General features: G+C 36.9%; 1 protein-coding gene across 3 annotated transcripts in view; it reads right to left on the reverse strand.

Moving 5' to 3' along the window:
* LOC126336689 (serine/threonine-protein phosphatase 2B catalytic subunit 2-like) overlaps positions 1-26,263 on the reverse strand; it is a 778,905-nt gene that overhangs the window by 26,302 nt on the left and 726,340 nt on the right. For 2 of the 3 annotated variants that reach the window (XM_050000640.1, XM_050000639.1), the window contains exons 9-10: positions 15,749-15,875; positions 14,349-14,429 (exon numbers count right to left, since the gene is read on the reverse strand). In XM_050000640.1, the coding sequence (XP_049856597.1) occupies positions 14,349-14,429; positions 15,749-15,875 (208 nt within the window). Of the gene's footprint in view, positions 1-10,911; positions 10,936-14,348; positions 14,430-15,748; positions 15,876-26,263 lie in introns of all 3 variants that reach the window. The other variant, XM_050000637.1, reaches the window with a different exon arrangement.

Consider the following 26,263-nt stretch of genomic DNA (forward strand, 5'->3'; position numbering starts at 1 on the left):
TATCAATAATGTTTCACGGTACCTCTCAGCATTTGTTGTCATTTCTCTAGGCAAAAAGTCTAACAGAAGAATGCCTTTCCAGCTCCAAAAAACAGTGGCCATGGTTTTCCATGTTAAAGGATCTTGTTTGCATTTTTCTGGTTTTGTCAGGGAATTTGAAAGATGTCACTCACTGGATTTATGTTTATGCTGTGGAGTGTAGTGCGCAATCCACATTTCATCACCATTCACAATGTGACTCAAGATCTCACTCTGCTACAAAATGGACAAAGAATGTGCCATCACTTTGTTTTGTTTTCCATTGTCAATGTTTTCAGCACCCATATTACACACATTTTTTGTTGTAGAATTCGTTAGTAACAATGTGAAAAGGTACTGATCTTGAAACTTGTGGGTATTTCTGATGCAGCTCGTCAACTGCAAAGCACCTGATTTGGCGAAATGCCTCATCAACTTTTTGGCCATGTCTTCACTCATGACACTAGACCATCCAGGTCTTTCTTCTTCATTAATATTTGCCCTTCCTTCTTTAAACAAGATCTACTATTTATGCACATTTCCATAATTCATTACACATGCACCATAAACTTTAACAAGCTGCCAGTCAATTTCAGCAGGACAAACTTGTTTTGCATTTAAAAACCAAATAACTGAGTGCACTTCACAGTTGGTGGGATTACCGATTCACATTGTGACGAACTGAGCAGTATAATCATACAACCAACACTGGCAGGGACATGAAATGTAATGGCGGTGTAGTGAGAGACTGACCAAGAGTGGCTGAATGGATGTCATGTGACAGGATGAGCGGATATGATGCACTATTGGTTCTTACTTTAAAAATGGCCCTTGTTATTCCCCTTCCATCAATGTCAGTATGTCAACAGCCTTGCTGCAGTGGTAAAACCAGTTCCCATCATATCATCAAAGTTCTGCACTGTCAAGCTTGGCTAGGACTCAGATGGGTGACTGTCTGGGTCTGCCGAGAAATGTTGACAAGTAGGGTGCACTTAGCCTTTGTGAGGCCGATTAAGGAGCTACTAGCTTGAGGAGTAGTGGCTCCGATCATGAAAACTGACAATGGCCGGGAGAGTGGTATGCTGACAATATCGACATTGAGCAATACCTATCAGCTGAGGATGACATGGCAGTTGGTTGGCACCACTGGACCTTCTGAGGCCTGTTCGGATGGAGTATCAATGTCAGTGTCATTCTCCTTTTCTGAAATGGTAAACTTATGGCTCAGTTTAATTTGGTGTATCTCCCATTTTTAAATAAATAATTGCATTTTTTTTACACCCTCCACGGCAAGTCGTTTTTAATTTTTATATATATATATTTTTTAAATTATTTTTCAGAATAAACATGTTTTTCTTCTTGGCAAATCCTACTAATATAAAATTTGTGATATGTATGACACTGTAAATTTTTTTTCAATGTTTCTTAACCCTTCTTTAATTTTTTTCTTCTTTTCATTGCAATTCCTTATTATAAATGTGCAATGGGAATTTCTGTCATTTATCAGATCCTGTAACTCTTCACTTCATCACGGGAATACAAGTATGTTTATGCTTTGATCTGAATTATTTCCATGGATTATATTCTATTTACCTAAAGAACACTACACTCTAATGTCTTCATTGGTCTGAACCTCAATCAATTTGATCTTTGGTTGCCCCACTACTGATAACAAAGTTGTGCCTAATTTCACCTTGTTTAACCCTCTTCCAGCTCCACTATCCTATCTACACAGATCAATAAGGAGATATCAGCCACTTAGTACACTTAGATTTCATTCAGGTTTCCTGCCATGGCAATTTCAGAGTCCAGCACTAGAGCACAGTGGCATCAGCAATGCGCACAGTAGCTATAGGTGTATCTTGCATCCTTGTTTTCAGTTAGTGGCACTCAGTAGTAATATTTCCATCAAAGATTTCGTTCAGCATGTTATATAATACAAAACCAATGAGACTGGGTGCTTGAACTTCAAAGGGGGATGAAGAAGTGGATGGCCAGTAGTAACGCTTCAGTATATTTGAGAAAAATTACCAGCAGTCAAAATTTATCAAAGTAATGCAGAAGATGTGAATGCCAAATACTGATCATCACATTTTGGTGAATCTAAACCATCACACACATGAAACCATCTAGGGCACCATGTTGAGATTGTTGTTGTTGTTGTTGTTGTTGTTGTTGTTGTTGTTGTTGTTGTCTTCAGTCCTGAGACTGGTTTGATGCAGCTCTCCATGCTAATCTATCCTGTGCAAGCTCCTTCATCTCCCAGTACCTACTGCAGCCTATATCCTTCTGAATCTGTTTAGTGTATTCATCTCTTGCTCTCCCTCTACGATATTTACCCTCCATGCTGCCCTCCGATGCTAAATTTGTGATCCCTTGATGCCTCAGGACATGTCCTACCTAATGATCCTTTCTTCTAGTCAAGTTGTGCCACAAGCTCCTCTTCTCCCCAATTCTATTCAATACCTCCTCCTCAGTTATGTGATCTACCCATCTAATCTTCAGTGTTCTTCTGTAGCACCACATTTTGAAAGCTTCTATTACCTTCTTGTCCAAACTATTTATTGTCCATGTTTCACTTCCATACATGGCTACACTCCAAACAAATACTTTCAGAAACGACTTCCTGATACATAAATCTATATTCGATGTTAACAAATTTCTCTTCTTCAGAAACGCTTTCCTTGCCATTGCCAGTCTACATTTTATATCCTCTCTACTTCAACCATCATCAGTTATTTTGCTCCCCAAATAGCAAAATTCCTTTACTACTTTAAGTGTCTCAGTTCCTAATCTAATTCCCTCAGCATGTTGAGATTAGTATGGCAAAATTACAACACTGTTTTGACATTTGATGAATTACAAATATCAGTCATATTTTTCATCTGTAATGTGAGTTCACAGATTGAACACACTGATTAATAAATGTCTCTTTGGTCTTCCGCCAGTAATTCTTGTGCAACAACATTATGAAACCACAAAGGTGTTTCTGATTTATGGTGCGCATTGCTTCTGATCAGTTAAAAATAAGCCTACCTGTCGGTGGCTGATTACAACTTCAGCACACAAAAATGATCACATGCAATGCCAATGCATCATTCATGCACTGGTAAAAGTTTTTGTTGTATTAACACAAAAGAATAAGCTAACAGACATTAGCAATATAAGACCCTCCTTCCCTGTCATCATTCATCATTAATCATCAAAACATTCTTAATCATTATTGTGGTGCACACTAGGTGTGGACGAAACGTACAGGGGGTGGGGGTTGCAGTTGCTATTGCAGCCACCATTCTGAAGACTGGGCCGATGCAGATGACCACATCAGTGTATCTTGTGTAAGTCTTTTCAAAACTGCTTCTCTACTTAACCTTACATCCATATGAAACTGCTTACTCCATTTGAGGCTTTAACTCCCTCCACAATTTTAACACCCCACCCCAAGATTTCCCTCCATTATCAAATTAACTATGAACTGATGCCTCAGCATATGTCATATCAAACTATTAATTCTTTTAACCAAGTTGTACCATAGACCTCTCTTCTCCTAATTCTGATTTAGTCCGACCTTCATTTGTGTGATGTCTGTTTAATCTTCAGCACTCTTCTATAGCATCAAACTTCAAACGTTTCTATTCTTCTCCTGTAAACTGTTTATCATGTGCCATTCACTTCATAGCTGGATGCCTAGTAAGTTTGGTGGCATAGCCATCTGCATGGAGGAGTGGAAAAAGAGGGAAGATTTGCATTAGCTCCCAAAACCCACTCCATTTGGAATCTAAACTACACACTTTTCAAACACTGCAGAACACTCATGCATTCTGCCAATACCTTGCTGGATGTGATCAAAAATACTGTGGCTCTAGCAATCAGTAGATAACTTACATCTCTTTGGTTGCCATGGTGTTCACAATAAAATATGGCATTTCTTTCTGCTCATCCAAGGTTTTCAAGTGGATCTGCCATGAAAATAGTAGTGAAACTTGCAGAATAGTGCTAAAACAGAGCCCTCAAACTGTTTTATGCCACTTCTTTGTTCACATCTCTGTTACAGAACAACACCAGTATAACACTCTTGCCTGTTGTGTTCATTGCCTATTTTCTGGACACCCTTCTTCTCCCTTGTTAACACAACTTAAACGTACCTATAGTCCACCTGGCCTACAGATATCTCCACTTCCCAGAAGGGTTCCACATTACCTCCTGCAAAACTTAATCACCACAGTAGTTTATCTTCAGCCCTAACACAGTCTAGATCTGTGGCAGTGTACCGAGACTATTTTTAATTTTACAATGAAGTGCTAGTGGTAGAACAAAAAGCTATGCTGTACAATAGGTATGTCCTCCAATGCTCAATTTATGGATTTCGATGCATCATCTAGAAATCACACTCGGGTTTTCTGTGTTACAACTGAAGAAAAAAGAAGACCATACAATGCAATGTTTTTTTCTAGTTAAAAAAGTATAATCCCCTAGATCTGATATCTCAAACATAGCAAGCATGTGGATAAGTGATTTCTTCACAATACCCTCTTTCTCCCACAAATGCAAATTTGTGTAAAGTACACACAATAATTTCTATCAAGTTCAAAAACTACGAGAGAAATGCTGGTGTAGAGCTCTCATGAGTTGTGCATTGACAGCTTAATACATACAGCATTTACTTGCAAAATGGAAAAGTTCTGGGTCTGGATCCCAGTCTGATACATGCTTTTAATATGCCGTAAAATTTTGTATAAGCTCACACTCCAGTGCCAAGTGACAATCATTTCTGCAAGCAAAAATACAGATGCTACCACATTACAAAATGTACCTACACCCTACAGAGTAAACTAAGGGTGTAAACCGTATGAGAGTTGTGCCTAGTATTTTGCTGTCAGATAGGCAGGATTCAGATACCTGTGAATACTTGCTGCATTTACATCTTTATTAGTTTCTGCCATTAGCAAAATAACCATGGATTCATAGTAAAATGCTATTGGGAACTTTTTTAACCTACACTCATCTGGCATTTTCAGTTGCAAAGAGAACAGCAGAGAGCCAAATAAATAGTTATGAAATTTCACAGCAAAAGGCTCTGGGTATACCAATTACTACACGATATACATTACTTGTTCCAGTTTTCTTAAAACTGAGACTGAATTTGCAACACCTGGCTGGGTGGTAATTAGGTGGATGAGTGTGAGTAGTAGTGTGTGGCAGCTGCCTACCCTGTGTCTCAAGAGAGATGCTTTTTCCTCATGAATTGAAAGTGTTTCCTGATACTAAACAGGGCAAAGATTACTTGGTCAGAAAGTCAGGGGAGGGTACTATCCTCCTTCCACTTCAACACAATGAGTTATAAAAAAAAAAGACTTTCTGCAACAACACTTATGGGAACACAGTTTTGAAAATACTAACTAAAAACATATCCAATGAAAACTAAATGAACTACAGCCGTCTGTTTGATATGCATACCACAACAATGTGTGCCCTCCTTTTGCTAACAATCTTACCTAGTATTTGTCCAAAATGAATGTCAAACACAGCAGTTCAGATACCAAACTTTTAACACTCCACTGTATGCTAGGCATTGTGTAACATCTGGATTCTCATTCGCATCCTCTACAATGACTGCATTTTTCCAAACTTAAGCCTTACTCAAACATCTGAATATTTTTGTCTATTTCTGTAATACATATTTTTCCAATAATAACAAGAGATTTCCAAATGAATGTTTTACACTGCAGTCGAGTAAAAATTTATTCTGCAAACTACACCGTTTCTTCACAAAATGTTTTCTGTCATAAATGTTTATCCAGAATGGTGTACAAGAGGGCTTCTGTGAAGGAAAATTTCATTTTGGAAACACTCCCCCCCCCCCCCCCCCCTCCCGCCCCTGCTGTAGCTAAACCATGTCTTCACAATATACAGAATGCTAGTGCCGCAAGTTTCACAGGAGTGCATCTGTGAAGTTTGGAAGGTAAGAGATGATGTACTGGTGGAAATAAAGCTTTAAGGACAGGTCTTCAGTCAGGCTTGGGTAGTTTAGTTGGTAAGGCACTTGCCCGCAAAAAGACACAGGTTCTGAGTTTGAGTCTTGGTCCAGCACAAATTTTCATGTGTAACAAGTGGCTGACGTTGATCAAGATTCACAAAATGTGAATTCATTTCATAATATTTGTGACAGTTGTAATTGTTAGAACCATGTCTGTTCCTTCAGACATACATTTATGTCTAGAAGACATTGTAATGTGAAGATACAGACTCTGCATCAATAAAAGTTCATCATCAGTACATAGCAATAGTTTATTATTATGTATGTCACATTTGCATTCTATTTTTCCTGCATATATTGCAAAAATCACTCATGCACAGTTTTCACAATAATGCAACAACAGCCAATACTGATAAATGCATTTTTATCATCTCACATAATAGACAAAGATCTTTTGCTTTCAGTCTTGATGTCAATTGAAAAGCATCCAGAAGGGAGCATTTATTTATCAATTAATGCTTTCCACACAATGAAAGCTACTACATTAAATTACCATGCATTTCAGCTTGAACAAAACAAAATTTACAACCTTTGTGTGCTACTTATTTATGAATTGTAATTTCATAATTAATTAAAAGATTTCATTTAAATTAAATTAAAATTAGCAATGCAAGATAAAAATCTAATGATCTCTCCATGTTCTATTTACAGTCAGCTTGTGAATTGAATATAAGCATGTGCCAACATACATTCTAACTTCTTACAAGGGCATATACATATGTACAGATGAACTTGCCTTTAAGCCCAGTACAAAAAAGGTTCATCTAAAATATGGTTATTGTGATTACTGTATATATTGGAACTTTTAAAATAATCCCAGTTCGTAATGGAAGAAGCACCTTAGCAACTTTTATTATTACGCAAATTGAGTATAAGCTAATAGCACATATCTCAACTGCATTAGAATAGAGAAAGGGGAATATGCAAAGCATGAAACACATTAATATCTCCACTGGTACTGAAATAAATAATTCACTTATGTCTACTGTAATGCTGTGGCCCATGTTTAAAAAATTCCAATGAAAAGAAATCTCATTTTGCTATGAGAATGGATTCTTCAATTTACATGCGTTTCTTAAAAAAATAACATTATTGCTTTGTTGTTGTTCTGGTGACAGAGTGCCTCCCAATGACAATTTTTATTTTTCAGAAGAATTTGTATTCGAGTAAATGCACTTAAATCATTTATAAGCATATTTTATTTTGCAGTGCCTCCTGACATCTCATACAGTTACCACAATGAGAGAAACAAAGTTATTCATTCTTTAAAAGTAGCATAGACAATTGACAAAACTTTACATCTATGCATTGTTACACAGATACATCAATTTCCAATTGTCAACATTAATTCAACAAAGGGACATGTCAACTAACCTGTAAGGAACACAGTTGTTTATAGGCTCGCAATGCTCAGCTCTTTACAGTTCATGAACTGATGAAAAATACAGTACAATATTTTTTTGGGAAGTACTGACACATCTCTGTTAATACCAGTCGATGTAAGTGGTTATGGTACTTCTCTTAAATCCAATGTAGAATTTTATGAGTGATACTGTCAAAGAAAGATAGTACTGCAAATTGCTAATAAACTGGTTTCTAAATGAAAGCAAACACTGTTTTAATCTAATTTATATTTTCTGTTTGCTCACTATACAGAATAAAAAAAATAAAGAAAAGCCTGGGCATCTGTGGAGGACATAACTGGGTGCTCCAAAATACAACATAGATCAAAGACACATGCTGAATCTCCAAAAAATGACAATTTTCTACAATAAACATTTTAATGCCTATCTCACTGCATATTAGACACCTTCATTTTCAAATTAGTCTCGCTCTCTTACCCCCCTCCCCCTCCCCAATTCACATCTCCCTTTGATGACATATCACTTCTAGCATTTCTTCCATTTTTGCAATGTTTAAAAAATGAGTTATTTGGGACATCATGAAGTTCTCTCATTAGATTTTTTTAATCTTTGTTTTGCTTATTCCATGTATTTTTTGGAAAGAGGAATAAATTATGTTTTGGCCATCACAGTGAGTGAACATAATATGTATGACCCAACAACAATACAATGTTTTCCTATATAACTGCATACCAATGTGAGTGAGTATGTTGCTGTGTTGGTGTGACACCAAAATAATATTCCCTCAAAGTTTTTTGTACAGCACTGCGTTTTTCTTGCACACAGTTTCTCATGAAGAAATTAAAAAATATGAAGTATTATTTATTCATTTACCATATGGCCACAGTGTACAAAAAAGGTGTACAATGATTTTTTGGTAGGTATTGCAGCAGTACATGTGCTTTCTTTGGGCACAGAGACCATTCGAACCCTTTGTGACAACCTCAACTTCAGTCCAAATTGCAGATATTCAAACTTGAAACAAAAGCTATAATGATGTCTTTTCTGGAAGTTTTCATCAGTGTTTGCATTCTCAAACTTCTCATGGATGATGACTGATCTTTTCTTTTATCAGCAACTAAGCGACAGATTTTGTAGTGATGTGATTCATTTAACCTCAGTTCATCTAAACTGTACAACACCAAATAATATTGACATCCTAGCAATCTGAGGCCATTAGTCAATGCTGTCTACAGATCTCTACACTAATAGATTTCAAGTGGTGATCATCCACTGATGTAGAAATTTAACAATGACAGAAGTCTTGTTCAAACAAGGTCTGCCCTCTTTAAAACATTTCCTCACACTTAACACTGTGTACAGATTCTGCAATCCTTTTTGTATGCTTTTAAAACAAGTTAAGTGTCTCCATAAGCTTTTACCACAATATTGAGTAACATTTCACACACGTATACTTTTCATCTAACTTCTTTTTTACTTTGCATGTGTACTCATGTCAATGGTTACAGCTCTAGAAGAAATGTACACAGTGACATGCAGTGAATAGAAACTGCAGTCAAAACTGATCACTGGAATCATTAGGTATATATCAATAACATCATTGTAGTAGATACAAAATTTCAAAAACTTTAGTAATTCCTCAATTCTCTTCAAATTTCAGATAAATCTAAAGTTAAATTTTAGTTCCAACAGTTTTCAGTAGATCACGTTTTACTTTTACGTGCACTACAGTGAAAATTCAGAGCATAGTAATTCTTACACAACTCAATTGGCTAACTACAGACTGCCAGTAGCAGTGTGGGATGTAATATGTATCCTGGTTTCTTGTCCACCCCCCTTTTTTTTGGGGGGGGGGGGTCATCAGTCTTTATGACTGGTTTGATGTGGTCCCTCACAAATTCCTTGACAACCACTTCATCTCCTATCCCAGCCTTCCTCTACAGTTTTACCCTCTGTAGCTCCCTCTAGTAGCACAGAAGTTATTCCTTGATGTCTTAACAGACATCCTATCCTCCTGTCCCTTCTTCTTATCAGTGTTTTCCACATACTCCTTTCCTCTCTGATTCTGTGCAGAATCTCCTCATTCCTTACCTTATCAGTCCACCAGATACATATTACTGCACTTTTTTTTAAATTTAGCTCAGCTTGTATTACAGAATTTTCAGTGCAAAAATATAACAAACATCAATATCTTGCACTGTTGTCAACCAGAAAAACAAAAGCATTTCATATTAGCACAAAAGGAAATTAATAATTAATTATTAAAGTAATTTTGTGTAACTGTGTAATGAAAATGCAAAACTAAAGAAGTAAAATTTGACTTTTAACAACTAAAGATGTCACCTAGCCTTAAATTTAACTGATATTGAGCTTCAGCATATTAATAAATGTTATTAAAAATCAATGGTTAGAAAAGAATTTAACTTACTTATACTAAATATATTTATGAAATTATACAAACATCAGTAACAAAAAATGTCCAGTACTCTACCAGAACCCTACAGCAAATTTAACTATAAATGTGATATCGCCTGAGTGATTATATAACCACATAAATAACTCAAAATTTTTCATTTTAAACACAAAATAAATGAACAAGAAAATGAATAAATATTCATGAGAATGTATTAGTGGTAAAAATACCAACACACACACACACACACACAAAAATCAAATTATAAAACACAGAAACTAAAAGCAATGTTCATGCTTTCTAAGCAAAATTTACGGAACACAAAGCTACTCCACTATAACTAAACCATTCATTCTGAAATAAATTCACTTCAAGATTCCTAGACACTTATCAAAAATACTGTGGAAAAAAGAAACAAACACAAAGATGCAGGTGTTAGATATGTACACAAGTAGGGTTTTGTTAACAACTGTGGCTACTGAGACAAGACCAGGCAGGAGTGTGCATTAACCTTTGTTTCCCACTGAACAGAGTGAAGAAAATCAAAACAGGTTCACAATAAAGAAGCCACAAGATGACCTCCAGCATAGAAACATGTTCAGTTTTCATACCCATTGTTTAAAGTTCAGAGAAATGTAAGAATAAGCCTCCTGGTCTTTAATAAACTTATGACATATTATTGTGTTTCTAAAATGTCTGTAAGCAAGAATTTTGAAGGTGATAATGAACTGCTGTTTACCTCTTATAAGATCAGTGACAACATTAGTGGGAAAAGTCTGTATTTTCAAATTTGGAGCTGATTGTATGAGAACTGTTAAGTGTGGTTGAACTTCCACACCAGAAGCACACTGACATGCCATTAGTTTCTCTTCTGCTCACTGCACAGAAACCAACACTCTCCAATGGTAATACATACTTATAACCAAATAAGTAACAAACTATTTTTTCCAGTGGAGACAAAATTATAGCAGTAAAAAAAAGCACACAACTAGGTGAAAGTATTAGGTGTATCTGGTGATTCTATAATTTTAATAAGAAAAACTCAATGAGAAAAACCCAAAATTGCACAAGAAACTTACCATTCTTTTGTATAAAAAGTTTCCCTGTGCACCCGGCAATTCAGAGTCCCAATGCATATAGAGAAGGTACAGTGCAGTCAGAAGGTGCAATTGTTTAGAAAATTAAAGTAATTAAAGAGAGAGGGCACAGGAGGGTGTGAGAAGATGAAAAAGTCACTTCCGGAAAGAGTAATAGAGACAAATTGAAAATACTACCAGTCAACTCTGACAATTCAATTTTAAAGGCATATAAAATTCAATGGTAAGAGTAAAGAAGGATTAGGGACCAACACCAATATTTAAATTCTCTCATGTGCATTTCTCAGTAAACTCTACTAAGGGGTAGATATGCAGCAAGATATAATAACTTGTGAATTTAAAAAACATAACAGCAAGCTCTTATTACAAAAAGACTGATCAAATGACACTTATAAGCAGTAATGTACCACAAGATAAAGAAAACAAGTTCAAAATACACGAATGAATGACAGAAATCAAAGTAATAGAGCAAATTATTTGTAACTTGATAAAATTTTGCTTAAGAAACAGTTTTTCTTAAGGGGTCAAGTGGTATTTGGCAGTTGCATTAATAGTCTGGAAAATTATATTTAAAGATATTTATCACTATTACTATTTCATTATTACTCTTATTTTCAAGTATGTGACAGTCATTTCACTGTAAACAGTCATTTTCCCAAATTTTCTGTTAATAGAATGAACAATACAAAATTCTGAAAAATTACAATAAATGTACACCTTATGCAAAAAGATGATTTAATATCTCTAAATGGGATTATGGCTACATAACTAAGCCAGCCAACACCATTTCCATATATTTGAGTAACATTTTAAATACAATTTAGCATATTCGATAAAATCACTATAATCTGTAACTTCAGATTTTTTAAATTACGCAAGTGTAAAGGCATGAAAATGACTGTCTAAGCGTTAATGAAAAATTAAGAAGACTGACAGAATCTATTTAATATAAACGTGTAGGAGAAATAATAGATTTCACCCTTTAGTCTGGTGCCATGAAACCAATTGAGATGTATATATAAAAACTACAAACAAAATATCTAAAAAGAACAATTGTAATAAGACAAAAATAACTGGAACTCATTTAACCTGTGCAGGCCAACTACCAAACACACATCTACAAACATATTACAAATGAAGTCTTGATTCTTACCATCTGTCAGAATTCCAAAATGAACAATCACAAAGAATGAAGGAAAATATGTGGGTAAATATTTTATACTGAGCATGGTAAATAACATTTATTATATAAAAATAACAAAGATAATGTCAATGTAACTGATTTTGCAATACAGTACTTAAAATTATAATTTAACAGCACTGTTCCCCTTGGAATTTTTTCTCATTTAGCGTATATGGAAAAAGAACACTGAATGTAAAGAAAAATTAAATGAAAATGAGTATTATTCAAATGCTCTAAATATAATTAAAATATGAATTCGGAATGTTTGTCTCTTTGTCAGTTATTTTCAAAGCTAACCAATTCAAAAGCTGGAATCATAAAGAGAATAAATATTTATGACAATCAACGGAATGAACTACATGAACATTTTGTTACCAAACCCTTTAAAATATGCTCATGTCTGCACACTCATGGATAGTTATGAGAGCAACAAAGCAAGCACCAACAAATTTCTTTTGATCTATACAAAATCATATAAATGAATGACATTTTAAAAATCCAAACTAATGAGAAGATAATGCTTCACATTAAAAGTTTTATATATTTAAGCAGTATACCAAGGTTCAAAGACTATGGAAGTCACTACATATTATGTGTGTATTTAAAATTATTGCTCTAATTAAAACTCTCATAATAAATCCTCAGGTCATCATTTCCTAAAAGGACAAATCATCATCTATACAAAACTTCATTTTCATAGCTTCACTGAAATGAATCACATTCTGTATGTGCTGTCAGATAAAACAATAAAATACAAGTATAAACCCCCTTCAATATGAATTACTGGAGAAAAAAATACCCAGTAGCCTAATTTAAAATATCACTAATATGTAATTTTTGTGTTATAATTCCATATGATAAATACATAGAATGTTTCTGTGTATTTGTCACGACATCTCCCATCCAATAAACTGAAAGAGTGAAAAGTAGGAAAAGAAATGTATGATGGTCCTTTTATCTGGCGCAAAAAAAGTGAAGGTAAGTTCTTTCTGAATTGGACACTAAATGAAAGATTATTTAGAGAGAATAAAGTAATCCAACTACTGTACTTAAACTATCAAAAATGATAAAAGTGTGGTAAATACATAAGACACACATTATATTTATCAGTTAGGAGCGATATTTAAAATTTATTCTCTCTCACTCACTCACTCACTCACTCACACACAACCGTATCTGCCTGGATACATTCTTGCAATTGCCTACTTGTGTTCATTCCAGATTCTTTCCAGGAATTAAATTCTTATAATTTTTCATAATACATGTTTTCAAATCTCCGACTTTCAGCTCCAAATTTCTGAACTGCTGCAAACTAGTTGCCCTGTATTTCAACTCAGCTCAGACAGCTCTATTTACCATCACAATTGATGCATTTTGGCTGTTAAAGAGTTATTTTACTGTGTACTGGCCTAAATACTTCACTAAGAGGTAAGAAAAAATGTTGCTTTAAAAGCACAAATTACTCCACCAGGGATAATAACCCATTCATCTGAACTGCAGCAAACTCTTTCCTGCATTAAGACAAGCGTCATTTATTTCTTTATCATACTGACCACTTTGAACAAATTTCTGCTGCATTTAATATGTAGCAGGAAATACTTTTCTTTCCTTTTTCTGTAATTACCCAGTTGAAAATTCACTATACAAAACTATCAGTCAGTATGTCTGCCACACTATTAAAATGGCAGTGATGTACAATGGATATGTCTGTGCCAGTCCAGTTATAGATTTATAAGGGCTTCAGATCAAAGAAAATCTTACTTCAGTTAACTTCCTTGATACTGCAAAATTTAATCTGCATTCACACATAAATTGCTCCCACTTTTACTTTGAATGTTTCGAATTAAAAATGAAGAATTACAAGTTTTTTTAATTCACTGAACACAAAATCTAAAGTTATTACAAAGTCTGGATATGCTATTCCCTCTTTTTGTTATTGAGTTAAATGGACTTTTCCATGATACATATTTTATAGAAACATAGCATCAGAAACCCAAAGAGAATCCACAGAACTGAAGATTATCTGCATGCCATTGCATTTGTACAGCTTTAATACAAGATATACTAATAATTTTCACTTAAATGTAAACAGATAATGTAATTAACATTAATACATGTCAACATTCTTAACACAGATAAAAAAGAAAATATACTGCTACTTTAAATACTTTAGAATTCGTATCAACTAGTGTTCTAATGGTAACTACATAGAACACACAGCAGCACAAATACATACCTTCTTCAAGCCCTTCATCTCCATCAGACATGAGTTCATCATCTGAACAAATATTCAGCACATTCACAAGCATCTCTGTGACTGCAACAAATATGATGGACACATAGTGAGTGAGTGAAGCTGTAACCTCACACTTACTTATCCTGGTAGCAACCACAATATTAAGATCTAATACGCTTAAAAATCGTTATCAACCAATAGACAAGAAAACATTCATCTGCAAATAGATAACTAAACCAGCCTAGCCATCATTGATTTTTTTATTTCCAGAATGAAATTTTCACTCTGCAGTCAAATGTGCACTGATATGAAATTTTGTTGCAGATTAAAATTGTGTACTGGACCGAGACACAAACTTTAGACCTTTGCCTTTTGCTTGCATGTGCTCTACTAACTGAGCTATCGAAGCATGACTCATGACCCAGCCTCACTGTTTTGCTTCAGGCATTAGCTCATGTCCTACCTTCCAAACTCCACAGAAACTCCCCTGCAAAACCTTGCGGGACTAGTATTCCTGGAAGAAAAGATATTGTTGAGTGAAAATTTCATTCTGGAAACATCCCTTAGGCTGGGGCTAATCCCTGTCTCTGCAATATCTTTCTTAGAGGAGTGCTAGTCGTACAAGGTTCACAGGAGAGCTTGCGTAAAGTTGGAAGGTAAGAAACAAGGTACTGTCAGAAGTAAAGCTGTGAGGATGGGTCTCGAATCAACCTTGGGGAGCTCAATTGGTAGAACATTTGCCTGGTAAAGGCAGATGTCACTAGTTCAGGTCTCGGTCTGGCATACAGTTTTGATCTGCCAGGAAGTTTCTTTACTGTGAGTGTAAGGTACTAATGAAATAAGAGAAGGTTAGTTGTTATAACAACAGTTTAATGTGAAATTTAAACTTCATCGAGATAACAAGAACAGCTGTGGTTTAAACGAGAGAAACACTATATGTATTTAATACCATAAATATTTGTAACTTTGTAACTGTTAGTTGATATTGACAACTTATGATGCTGATTAAACCTGATTTAAGTTTATGAAAATGATAAAATAACTTTTAATTTGAAATAAGAACAGATGCTGTAAGATAACAAATACTCCTTGCAGACTAATAAATAATAAAAATGAATTACGGTTAAAGGTGGTCAGAAGACAGAAAGAGAACACACAGTGAACAGATGAAAAAATAGTGTGTGTGTGTGTGTGTGTGTGTGTGTGTGTGTGTGGAGGGGAGGGGGTGGAGGGGGCAGGGGGGGGGGGGAAGAGAGAAAAAACAACAACAACAACAACAACAACAACAACAAAATAAGAAATGGAAATGGGCACATAGTCCTTTGCTGGCCCATCTGAGAAGAAAAAAAAAGCAAAAGGTATCCAAAGGAGAATTGGTACATATAAAAGAAATGAATTACCTTTTTCTCCTACAAATGGCAGTGACCATGTGAAAACATCCATGAAGTTTGGCAACCAGTATGGATGTGGTGAACAATTGAACTGCCTGATGTTCATCACATTGTTTTCGTATTTCAAGACAGCAGCCTACAACATATGTTCATAAAAACCACTAAAAATAAGCCATTATTTGTTTTCAGTAACAACACTGGTTTTGTACAGTTAAACAGAAGCGAGCATTTCATAATACTTTTATTCCTTAACATTAAAAATTAAAGAACAGCGATATTTTACTTTAGATATCATAGATTGATGCATACACGAATTCCTGAATGCTTCAGAATAAAAAAAAAATTGTAATGAGATGTTAGCTACATAACACAAAATTGAGAGAGGGCTTCTCTTATCATACATCTGTTATTTCTGCTCAGTAGGCAGCTTTGAAATTATTTAATCTAGAGATTTACATGCATCGTAATGACTGAATCTAGAAGGGGGTGCCAAAAAATAAAAAAATCATCCAGATATGAATATTAGCAGTGAGCCTTGTCAATCAGATTGAGATAGGCAGTGCTAGTCCCTTTTGCCAGTTCCATATGCGCTCATGCACGTTAAGAAACTGATGAGGTCATGCTCACTTACTGCAAATTGAATTCCAAAGATGATGCAGTGATGCACTACTTTAAGGAAACAGGCCCAAATGCAGTATACATACACCACCAATGGGCAAGCAGTAAAATTCAGCCCCATCATACACTGAAACTAGCATTTTGGGTGATTACCAGGCAACAGCAGGGACTGTGTGAGTAAGAATAATTATATTGAGTTACACTTGTACACTAAAAGGGACTACAAAACTTGCCTGTGGGTACCTGTGGAATGTGGTTAGTGGTTTCCTTCATATGCTTGCCTGCAAGTACTTAATATCTGCTTGTCACTTCCATTATGACATGTACTTAACCTAAGGGTTCACTTAGAGCACTAGCAACTGACTCCTTTCCTGATTCATGGTATGAAATACCATTCAATAAAATTTGTACCCTATTTCTAATAGGGTGTTACACTGGTGTGGCCACTTGTACTGGTAACTAGTTGGAACATCCAGTAACAGCTTGAAGTTACAAGCCTCATCTATGTTTTACACTTCTTAAGTGGGTCTCAGGACTCAACTTATAATCCGGTGCCTGTGCTTTCAGGCACATTCATGTGAATGCACAAAAATGACAATGTACCTCCTTCCTCTGACACCAGAGTCATTTTGTGCTGTCTCTAACCAGCTTGACACCTGTCACATTTCACCCTCACACATAGCAGCTCACATGCAAGATACAGATGACATAAAATCCCATGTCTCCTCCCACCCTATTACAAGATTCAAAACAAGTAGAGTGCAACCCACATGGGGTTCCAACATATGAACTGGTATCACATGTGGGGTCCAGGCTTTAATAGCTAGGTGAGTACCGTAACTAAGAACTAATGTGTCTGAGTACAAAAGATAGGATTTTCTCGGAGAGACGACTTGTCAGCAGCATATGCATGTAGAAAGAACTAAGTTCCAATGTTATGCCTTCACAGGACGCAACACAGCACTGCCAACTTGATTAAGAAACATGGTAAATGAATCATAATACAGCATACAAATGAGGTGCATGGTTCTGACAAAGAATGAAAAATCCCTAACATGAATCTAGAAGGAAGTGATGCCCCCACCCAGAAAATAATCTTATCTGATGCATATAAGCTAATTTCCAAAGCTTTTGATGGGAATAAAGGTGAACTGAAGAGTATGTCACATGGAATTTTGATTTAGCTTTTGAACTAACACCAAGCCATAATTATAGCACACTATTAAAATTTCTTAAAAGTAAGATTGTAGGAAACCACAAAGTAATCTACTCATACACAATTTCACTGCAACTTGAGCAGGTGTGAAAGGAATTGGATTGGAGAACTATGAGTCGAAATGGACTTTGGATTACCATGCATGACCATTATTTTCTAGCAGACACAGAAGAGCTTAAGCATGACCGAATGGACAAGTGGCACTGACACCACACAACAGCAATTCCACAAAAAAATTCCGGAGGGGTGAGGGGAGGGGAGAGGAGGAGGGAGGGGAGGGGAGGAGGGAGGGGGGGGAGGAGGGAGGGGAGCAGGCATTGCAGAAAGGTAGTCTCTAATTGGAAAGCAAGCACCACCAATAATCATACAGGGAGTTCAAGATGAGAAGATTAAAACAGTTGTGACAGTAAGAGGAGAGGATTTTATAATAGTTCAAGTGATAGCTGTAACATTAACAGAAAAAGTCCCAACAGACTCTTGTAAGGAAAAGTTCATGAATCCACCCACCTAAAAGGTCAGTTTCAAACATAAGAGAGGAGGACATCACAAAAGGAATTGCACTAGAAGAGGTACATCAGGAAAATAAATGCCATGCTGTTAAATTGTAGGAGAGTAGAGAAATGAACATACAGTCTTCATTCAAAGTCAAGGAAAAATGAAATATTATGCAGCAGTCACCACAGAGAAACTGGAAGCATATGACTGATGATGTGTCATCAATGCAATCTTCAAGGACATTCAGAACCATGTGATATGGCGAGACTTCTGACACATTATATCTGTTAAGAACAAGGAGACCTAGCCCAACATTATAATGCATGAATGCATGCACTTGTTGTCTAGGGATAGCATCTTCAATTAGTAAACAAAATTTCCTTGGTCTCACGTTCAAACCCCAACACTGCTTAAATTTTGAATAAAAATCATCAGCAACAGCAGCGAAAGACTTCTGACATAAGAAGTCATCCTTATTCAACCAACAGGCTTGACAAAGAGGGCAGAGGAGTGGCAAGAGGTTCAAGGCACTCTCTCAACCTTAGGCTGGGAAACTGCTCCTAAAGGTGGAAGAATTAGCAATGATTAATGGCATGATGATGCAGAAGGTAATTGAAACTAATGCATTAAAGACACATAATATGTATCCGTAAGACATTTGACCTATAAATGAGAAAGTGTTATGATGATCTCTCCTTTGGAAAAAGATCCAACACTAACTCTGATTATGATCTAAGGGAGAGAAGTGCCAAGGGGGAGGCGGTCATGAGAAAAAGATAGCACAACAAATGAAAGAATAATGTTCTATGAACTGGGGCATGGAATGTCAGAAATTTTAACATCGTAGGAAAGGTATAAAACCAAAAAATGGAAATGCAAAGGCTCAATTTAGATATTGTGAGTGTCAGTCAAGTGAAATGGAAAGAAGACAAGTATATCTGGTAAACAGGTACAGGGAAATATCAACAGTAGTAACATAAAATGGTGTAACAGGAGTAGGATTTTTAATGAGTAGGAAGGTAGGCCAGAGAGTGAGTTACTGTGAATAGGTCAGTGATATATTCGTTCCCATCAGAACTGACAGCAAACTAACACCAACAAAAATACTTCAGGTATACAGGGTGACACTGCAAGCAGAAGATGAAGAGATGGGAAATGTATATGAGGATACTGAGCAAGTAATTCAGTATGTAAATGGAGATGAAAATTTAATAGTCATGGGGAACTTGAATGCAGTTGCAGGGAGAAAAGTAGAAGAAAGAATTACAGGGGAATATGGGCTTGGTACGAGAAATAAAAGAGGAGGAAGACTAACAGAGTTCTACAATAAATTGCAACAAGTAATGGCAAATACTCTGTTCAAGAATCACAAGAGGAGAAAGTATACCTGGAAAAGAACAGGAGACGAGAAGATTTCAGTTGGATTACATCATGGTCAGGTAAATATTTTGAAATCATTTAATGGATTGTAAGGCATACCCAAGAGCTGATATAGTCTCTTATAATAATTTTGTTGCGTTAAAGGGTAGGCTGCAGTTTAAAAGATTAGTAAGGAAGAATCAACGCACAAAGAGGTGGGATATGAAAAACTAAGGATTGAAGAGACATGCTTGAAGTTCCCTGAGGCTATGGATACTGTATAAGGAATAGCTCAATACACAGTTCAGTTGAGGAGATGTGGATATCTCTGAAAGGGAAATCACAGAAGTTATAAAGAAAAACACAGGTACAAAGCAAGTAACTGCAAAGACACCATGGATAAAAGAAGAAAGATTTCAGCTGCTTATTGAAAGAAAGAGGTTCAAAAATGTTCAGAGAAATTCAGGAATGCAGAAATACAAGTCACTTAGGAATGAAATAAATTAGTTCAGGGAAGCTGAGGCAAAATGGCTACATAAAAAATGTGAAGAAATCGAAAAATAAATAAGATTCTTGGGAAGGACTGACTTGGCATACAGTAAAGTCAAAACAACCTTCAGTGAAATTAAAAGCAATGGTAGTAAGGTTAAGACAACAACGGGAATTCCACTGTTAAACGCAGAAGAGAGGGCAGATGGGTCGAAAGAGTACACTGAAGACTTGCTTGATAATGTGATGGAAGAAGTAACAGGAGTCAATATTGAAAAGATAGGGTATTCGGTATTGAAATTGAAATTTAAAAGAGCTGTGGAAGACTTAAAATCAAATCAGGCAGAAGGAATAGACAGAATTCCATCAAATTTCTAAAATCATTGGCGCAAGTGGCAACAAAATGACTGTTCAAGTTGGTAAGGTATGCTATGAGGAGGTCCTCCGCATAATTGGCAAGGAAAGCAGTATGTGGAAAAACTAAAAAGAAGAAGGGACAGGATGGTAGGACTTCAAGGAATAACTTCCATGATACTCAAGGGAGCTGTAGAGGGTCAAAACTGTAGAGGAAGATAGAGAGTAGAATACATCCACTGAATAACTGAGGATGAAGGCTGCAAGTGCTACTCTCAGATGAGAATGGACCACCAGACAAATTCGTGGTGAGCTGCATAAGAACAATCAGAAGACTGATTACAGAAGTCACCTTCAAAGCAGTCCCCTTCAGCTTCTACACACCTCTCCCAACACTGCTGCCACTGCTGGAAGCAGTGATGGAAAGCCTCTTTTGGTATGGATTATGGCTGCTCCCCCCATGAACCATGGACCTTGCTGTTTGTGGGGAGGCTTGCGTGCCTCAGCGATACAGATAGCCGGACCGTAGGTGCAACCACAACGGAGGGGTATCTGTTGAGAGGCCAGACAAACGTGTGGTTCTTGAAGAGGGGCAGCAGCCTTTTCAGTAGTTGCAGGGGTGACAGTCTGGATGATTGACTGATCTAGCCTTGTAATAATAACCAAAATGGTCTTGCTGTGCTGGTACTGCGAACGGCTGAAAGCAAGGGGAAACTATGGCCATAATTTTTCCCAAGGGCATGCAGCTTTACTGTATGATTAAATGATGATGGCGTCCTCTTGGGTAAAATATTCTGGAGGTAAAATAGTCCCCCATTCGGATCTCCGGGTGGGGACTACTCAAGAGGATGTCGTTATCAGGAGAAAGAAAACTGGTGTTCTATGGATCGGAGCGTGGAATGTCAGATCCCTTAACTGGGCAGGAAGGTTAGAAAATTTAAAAAGGGAAATGGATAGGGTAAAGTTAGATATAATGGGAATTAGTGAAGTTCGGTGGAAGGAGGAACAAGACTTCTGGTCAGGTGACTACAGGGTTATAAACACAAAATCAAATAGGAGTAATGAAGAAGTAGGTTTAATAATGAACAGGAAAATAGGAATGCGGGTAAGCTACTACAAACAGCACAGTGAATGCATTATTGTGGCCAAGATAGATAAGAAACCCACACCTACTACAGTAGTACAATTTTATATGCCAACTAGCTCTGCAGATGACAAAGAAATTGAAGAAATGTATGATGAAATAAAAGAAATTATTCAGATAGTGAAGGGTGACGAAAATTTAATAGTCTTGGGTGACTGGAATTCGGTAGGAGGAAAACGGAGAGAAGAAAACGTAGTAGGTGAATATGGATTGGGGGTACGAAATGAAAGAGGAAGCCGCCTGGTAGAATTTTGCACAGAGCATAACTTAATCATAGCTAACACTTGGTTCAAGAATCATAAAAGAAGGCTGTATACATGGAAGAAGCCTGGAGACACTGACAGGTTTCAGATAGATTATATAATGGTAAGATATAGATTTAGGAACCAGGTTTTAAATTTTAAGACATTTCCAGATGTGGCCTCTGACCACAATCTATTGGTTATGACCTGTAGATTAAAACGGAAGAAACTGCAAAAAGGTGGGAATTTAAGGAGATGGGACTTGGATAAACTAAAAGAACCAGAGGTTGTACAGAGTTTCAGGGAGAGCATAATGGAACAATTGACAGGAATGGGAGAAAGAAATACAGTAGAAGAAGAATGGGTAGCTCTGAGGGATGAATTAGTGAAGGCAGCAGAGGATCGAGTAGGTAAAAAGACAAGAGCTAGTAGAAATCCTTGGGTAACAGAAGAAATATTGAATTTAATTGATGAAAGGAGAAAATATAAAAATGCAGTAAATGAAGCAGGCAAAAAGGAATACAGACATCTCAAAAATGAGATCGACAGGAAGTGCAAAATGGCTAAGCAAGGATGGCTAGAGGACAAATGTAAGGATGTAGAGGCTTATCTCACTAGGGATAAGATAGATACTGCCTACAGGAAAATTAAAGAGACCTTTGGAGATAAGAGAACCACTTGTATCAACATCAAGAGCTCAGATGGAAACCCATTTCTAAGCAAAGAAAGAAAAGCAGAAAGGTGGAAGGAGTATATAGAGGGTATATACAAGGGCGATGTACTTGAGGACAATTTTATGGAAATGGAAGACGATGTAGATGAAGATGAAATGGGAGATACGATACTGCATGAAGAGTTTGACAGAGCACTGAAAGACCTGAGTCGAAACAAAGCCCCCGAAGTAGACAACATTCCATTGGAACTACTGACGGCCTTGGGAGAGAGAGTCCTGACAAAACTCCACTATCTGGTGAGCAAGATGTATGAGACAGGCGAAATACCCTCAGACTTCAAGAAGAATATAATAATTCCAATCCCAAAGAAAGCAGGTGTTGACAGATGTGAAAATTACCGAACTATCAGTTTAATAAGTCACAGTTGCAAAATAGTAACGCGAATTCTTTACAGACGAATGAAAAAACTAGTAGAAGCCGACCTCGGGAAAGATCAGTTTGGATTCCGTAGATATGTTGGAACACGTGAGGCAATGCTGACCCTACGACTTATCTTAGAAGAAAGATTAAGAAAAGGCAAACCTACGTTTCTAGCATTTGTAGACTTAGAGAAAGCTTTTGACAATGTTGACTGGAATACTCCCTTTCAAATTCTGAAGATGGCACGGGTAAAATACAGGGAGCGAAAGGCTGGGTACAATTTGTGTAGAAACCAGATGGCAGTTATTAGAGTCGAGGCACATGAAAGGGAGGCAGGGGCTGGGAAGGGAGTGAGACAGGGTTGTAGTCTCTCCCCGATGTTATTCAATCTGTATATTGAGCAAGCAGTGAAGGAAACATAAGAAAAATTCGGAGTAGGTATTAAAATTCATGGAGAAGAAATTAAAACTTTGAAGTTCGCCGATGACATTGCAATTCTGTCAGAGGGAGCAAAGGGCTTGGAAGAGCAGTTGAAAGGAATGGATAGTGTCTCGAAAGGAGGATATAAGATGAACATCAACAAAAGCAAAACAAGGATGATGGAATGTAGTCGAATTAAGTCAGGTGATGCTGAGAGAATTAGATTAGGAAATGACACACTTAAAGTAGTAAAGGAGTTTTGCTATTTGGGGAGCAAAATAACTGATGATGGTTGAAGTAGAGAGGATATAAAATGTAGACTGGCTATGGCAAGGAAAGCGTTTCTGAAGAAGAGAAATTTGTTAACATGGAGTATAGATTTAAGTGTCAGGAAGTCGTTTCTGAAAGTATTTGTATGGAGTGTAGCCATGTATGGAAGGGAAACATGGACGATAAATAGTTTGGACAAGAAGAGAATAGAACCTTTTGAAATGTGGTGCTACAGAAGAATGCTGAAGATTAGATGGGTAGATCACAGAACTAATGAGTAATTATTGAATCGGACTGAGGAGAAGAGAAGTTTGTGGCACAACTTGACCAGAAGAAGGGATCGGTTTGTAGGACATGTTCTGAGGCATCAAGGGATCACTAATTTAGTACTGGAGGGCAGCGTGGAGGGTAAAAATCATAGAGGGAGACCAAGAGATGACTACACTAAGCAGATTCAGAAGGATGTAGGTGGCAGTAGGTACTGGGAGATGATGAAGCTTGCACAGGATAGAGTAGCATGGAGAGCTGCATCAGACCAGTCTCAGGACTGAAGACCACAACAACAAAATGGCTGCTCCATCCAATTTTGCGTGTTATGAAACCTCATCCCTTTAAGAGAATTGCTCAGTTTAGGGAAAAGCCGAAAGTAACTTGGTACCAGGTCAAGGGAACAAGGAGGCTGACAAACCACAGCCATGTTGTTTGGCCACAAAACTCTGAATTAATTGAGAACAATGAAAGATGCATTGTAGTGGTGAAGAGGCCAACAGCCTGCTGCCCTGAAATCCAGCTGTTTGCATCCCACTGCTTCATGAAGGTAAAGTGGAACATCTTGGTAATATTCCATATTGACACTAGTTATTTCTGGGGCATGCTTGTGATGGACCATTTCATTTAAAGTTAGAGAGAGAGAGAGAGAGAGAGAGAGAGAGAGAGAGAGAGAGAGAGAGAGAGAGAACATGAGTTTCATGGTGCTGCAGACATGCCTCATTTTGTTGGGTCTCAATGATGATGAATGTTTCCACTGCAAAAACTGCAACTTTGTTTCTGGTCATACCCATAAACTCAGGACTCATCACCGGTGGCCATTGTGTTAATGAAGTTGGAAGTACCACTGACAGTATCCAGCATGTCCTGTGTGATCTCTTAATGAAGTTGCTTCTATTCAGTTGTTAGCAACTTTGGTACAAATTTTGCTGAGATCCTCCTGAGGTCCAAAAGTTCTGTTAAAATGGAGTGAGTGGATCCAATACTAATTTTAATCTTGTGTGCAATCAACAGGGCCCTTACAGTATCAACAACAACACCATTTGTGGATGTGAAGGGCCTACCTGAACGCCCTTAACTCTTCACTGACGAGTGGCCATCTTTGAAGCAGTTTGGTCACTCTTTTATTTATGTGGTGCCCACTGCTTCATTGCCAAACACTTTTCGATATTTGTGGATGTACATCTTGCATGCGGTGGCGACGATGACAATACACACATCGACGGGGCATAGTGCTTCCATGTTGTTGCAGATAGAGCTCACAGCGGAATGATCCCGCTAGCATTCACTGCCCGCTTATATAGAGAACTTGCGACCTTCGTTACGTAACGTGTTGATAATGGACTTAGAATTTGCGCGCACCAGTGAGAGAGCAAAATAGCGTACGCGCGCTGTGGTCATACTAACAGCGCGCGTCTGCTGGTGCGCCGGCCTAGCACCAAGCCAAGCGGGTTGTGGCCACAAACTTTAAACCAAATTTGATGCAGTAATGTTGCTCCACTTTTCCTGTCTTTTTCCCACAATACAGAATCAAATGACTACAACTTTTTTATGTTCAGTGATTGGTTGTTTCCACAACCATGGAAGAAAGGCATGGAGGTACTCTTATTAAAAACATAATTTTATATGTATTATTCAATTACAGTTAGTTTTAATTTCCAGAACCAATGCTGCTGAACTAAGACCTGTCAATTCATTATGTGGAAATGCCTTCAGAAGCACATAATAATTAATTAATATTAAATTTTAGTGACATAATATCAAGTTTTATTTATTTATAATCTGGTTCCATACTTAATTGTCCTCAAATACTGAAAAGATTTTTTGATGATTTTATGCTGACTACTGAAACTAATATCTTCAAATGTCCAAGCAGATACCCACCAGGAAGTACAAAAAGATTTACTGCTCAAAGTTGTAAATTGTTATTGGGGAGGGTGATAGAATTGTATGTCACAATAATCTTTAGTCATAGTTATTAGTACTAGCCATTATGAGAAAAAACTAAAATTCCTTGCAATATTAGTGCTCACTGCAATACTTACTGATTATTGAGGAAGATTGAAGACTACCTAGGGTTTGTCATCAAGTGGCCATGAAAGTCTTAAAAAGACCATATAGAGGAGAGTATTTTTAACTAGTTTCAGAACTGTCATATCTACTATGGAGGGTGGAGGTGGGGGTGGGGAGGGTGGGGGGAGCATCAAAATAAGATGCAAAGTGATTGTGTTCATTGCCTGAACAAGTTACAGTTCCCAAAAAGTTTAAAAGTTCGCAATATTTCTTAGCGACAGGTAAAAATTTTAAAGTTACTTTAAAATTAAAATGACAGATATCACACTGATCTTAAAATGCCAATCCAGTGGGAAAAAAGGCAAGGAAAAAAAAAGAAAGGGAAAAAAGAAAGGGGAAAAAAGAAAGAAAATTGGGGCAATGCTGGAACATGAAGTAATTATGGTTCACAATTAATTCATTTTTACCTTTTTTATGGCTATTAACCACATAATGTGCTAATTCTTTCACAAGGCTATGCTGAAAAGTAGTGCCTCCGAATTC

The sequence above is a fragment of the Schistocerca gregaria genome, chromosome 2 (assembly GCF_023897955.1).
Source record: "Schistocerca gregaria isolate iqSchGreg1 chromosome 2, iqSchGreg1.2, whole genome shotgun sequence".
NCBI classification, from domain to species: Eukaryota; Metazoa; Arthropoda; class Insecta; order Orthoptera; family Acrididae; genus Schistocerca; species Schistocerca gregaria.